Source organism: Laccaria bicolor, genomic scaffold (assembly GCF_000143565.1).
Source record: "Laccaria bicolor S238N-H82 LACBIscaffold_75 genomic scaffold, whole genome shotgun sequence".
Classification (NCBI taxonomy): Eukaryota; Fungi; Basidiomycota; class Agaricomycetes; order Agaricales; family Hydnangiaceae; genus Laccaria; species Laccaria bicolor.
Genome location: NW_001889946.1, coordinates 47 through 1,699, shown reverse-complemented (window position 1 = coordinate 1,699; position 1,653 = coordinate 47). Strand labels below are relative to the sequence as shown.

The window sequence follows — 1,653 nt, the reverse complement described above, 5'->3', positions numbered from 1 at the left end:
GCGGAGTCTGGGAAATTTGGAGAGGTGTCTACGTTTTTGCATCTTGCTGTAAGTGCATTCGAAGTCCGACGACATGTGACAATGTTGAAATTTTCACCATCGGTTTTTCTTTTCAACGTTTATCATAACTGAGCGGTGTCCAACCTGCCCTCGCCAAATCCCAATGCAGTCTGTGCCTGCTTGCTCGCTCGCCGACATGGAAAACGAACCGTAGTCATCACGCGCTCGACATTTGCTGGTGCAGGACTGAGTCCGCTGTCCAGCAGGACGTTTTGGGTACACCGCCAAATGGTGAACATGTGAGAGAAACGTGGGTGACAAATCCTGACCAGCATAATTTGGCAGCTGTCAGACATGCTGATGGGACCTTTTCTCAACAGTCATTACTGGCCAACGACAGCGTGTCCCCAGGTTGATGTAGCTCTCACGTTTGGGTTGGATGTTGACGACAGCTGTCCCTCCGATATTGATAGCAGCTGAAGGGCCAGGTGGATGTCCAGCGGCAAGGGTGCTTCACCCCACCTATGCCTATTATGTAGGTGGGCTGTATTCCATGGCATTATGAGCAGACCTGTTAAATTGGTAGATATTCAGATTGATCGAAACCATTAACAAAAGAATAAATTGTATTCTAACAAGGGACACAAGAGGTTTTTACAGCTACGCTATCTACTACGCATACCCCAAGGGACCTGGCTACTCCCATGGTGGGCGTTTGACGTGGCCCGTAGGTGCTCGTCGCCGTTCGTTGACAGGTGGGCCCCTCGTTGGAGGTGGTGGTGGTTGCGGACCCTGGTCGCCATTCGTTGACGGTGGTGCTGGGCCCTCGTTGTTGTCGGTGGTGGTGATTGTGGCCGTTGGTTGATGGTGGTGGTGGGTGCTCGTCACCTTTTCTTGACGGTGGTGGTGGGCGCTCGTCGTCGTTCATTGACGGTGGTGCTGGGACCTGGTTGTTGGGGGTGGTGGTGGTAGTTATGGGCCCTCATCGCCGTTTGTTGATGTGGTGATGGGACCTCGTCGTCGTTCGCGGATGGTGGTGGGCACATATCACCGTTTGTTGTTGGTGGTGGTAGTTGTTGTCAAGTTATTACCTGTTCCTGCTCTTCCATTCGAAGTGAAAGTATCTGGAAGAGTTAGAGTTAGTGAGTGGGTATACGTCGGGGAGGAGATACAAAGGGGCAATGGGCGGGAACAAAAGCCCAGAACAGTGACAAATGGTAACGACCGTACACAGGCGCACGGGTAGGGAACAGGGACAACCAAAGAAATAACAAGAGGGAGATCACATGGGGGTACAAGCCAGTGGGTAACGGAGCATGGATGATAACAACGACTCCTGATAACGAGGATGGGAGCGAGCTGTGAGCGAGCTGTGAGCGAGCAGCCTGGTGAGGGGAGATGGTTAGGGTTTGTTAGAGTATCCTCCACTTGGACTAGAGCGAATGCAAAGGTTGCCGCTACAGCTGTAGCTGACAAGCTTTCGGTTACTAGTACCTCGTCAGTGCAATGCGACTCTTTTATACACGGTCAAGTGTGGTTGTGTTAGGTGCATCTACGTGAACATAGGGTTAGGGTTATTAGGGTTAGGGTTAGGGTTAGGTTAGGGTTAGGGTTAGGGTTAGGGTTAGGGTTAGGTTAGGGTTAGGGTTAGGG

The 1,653-nt window shown here is 51.7% G+C and overlaps 1 protein-coding gene across 1 annotated transcript; it reads right to left on the bottom strand.

Moving 5' to 3' along the window:
• Nucleotides 1–631: 631 nt before the first annotated feature.
• Nucleotides 632–1,371, bottom strand: LACBIDRAFT_316556 (uncharacterized protein; the record flags this gene model as incomplete). The annotated part of the gene is made up of 1 exon (XM_001889883.1): nucleotides 632–1,371. Exon 1 carries the CDS (start codon nucleotides 926–928, stop codon nucleotides 632–634), a length of 297 nt encoding a protein of 98 aa, XP_001889918.1. The 5' UTR covers nucleotides 929–1,371.
• Between the last annotated feature and the right edge of the window lie 282 nt (nucleotides 1,372–1,653).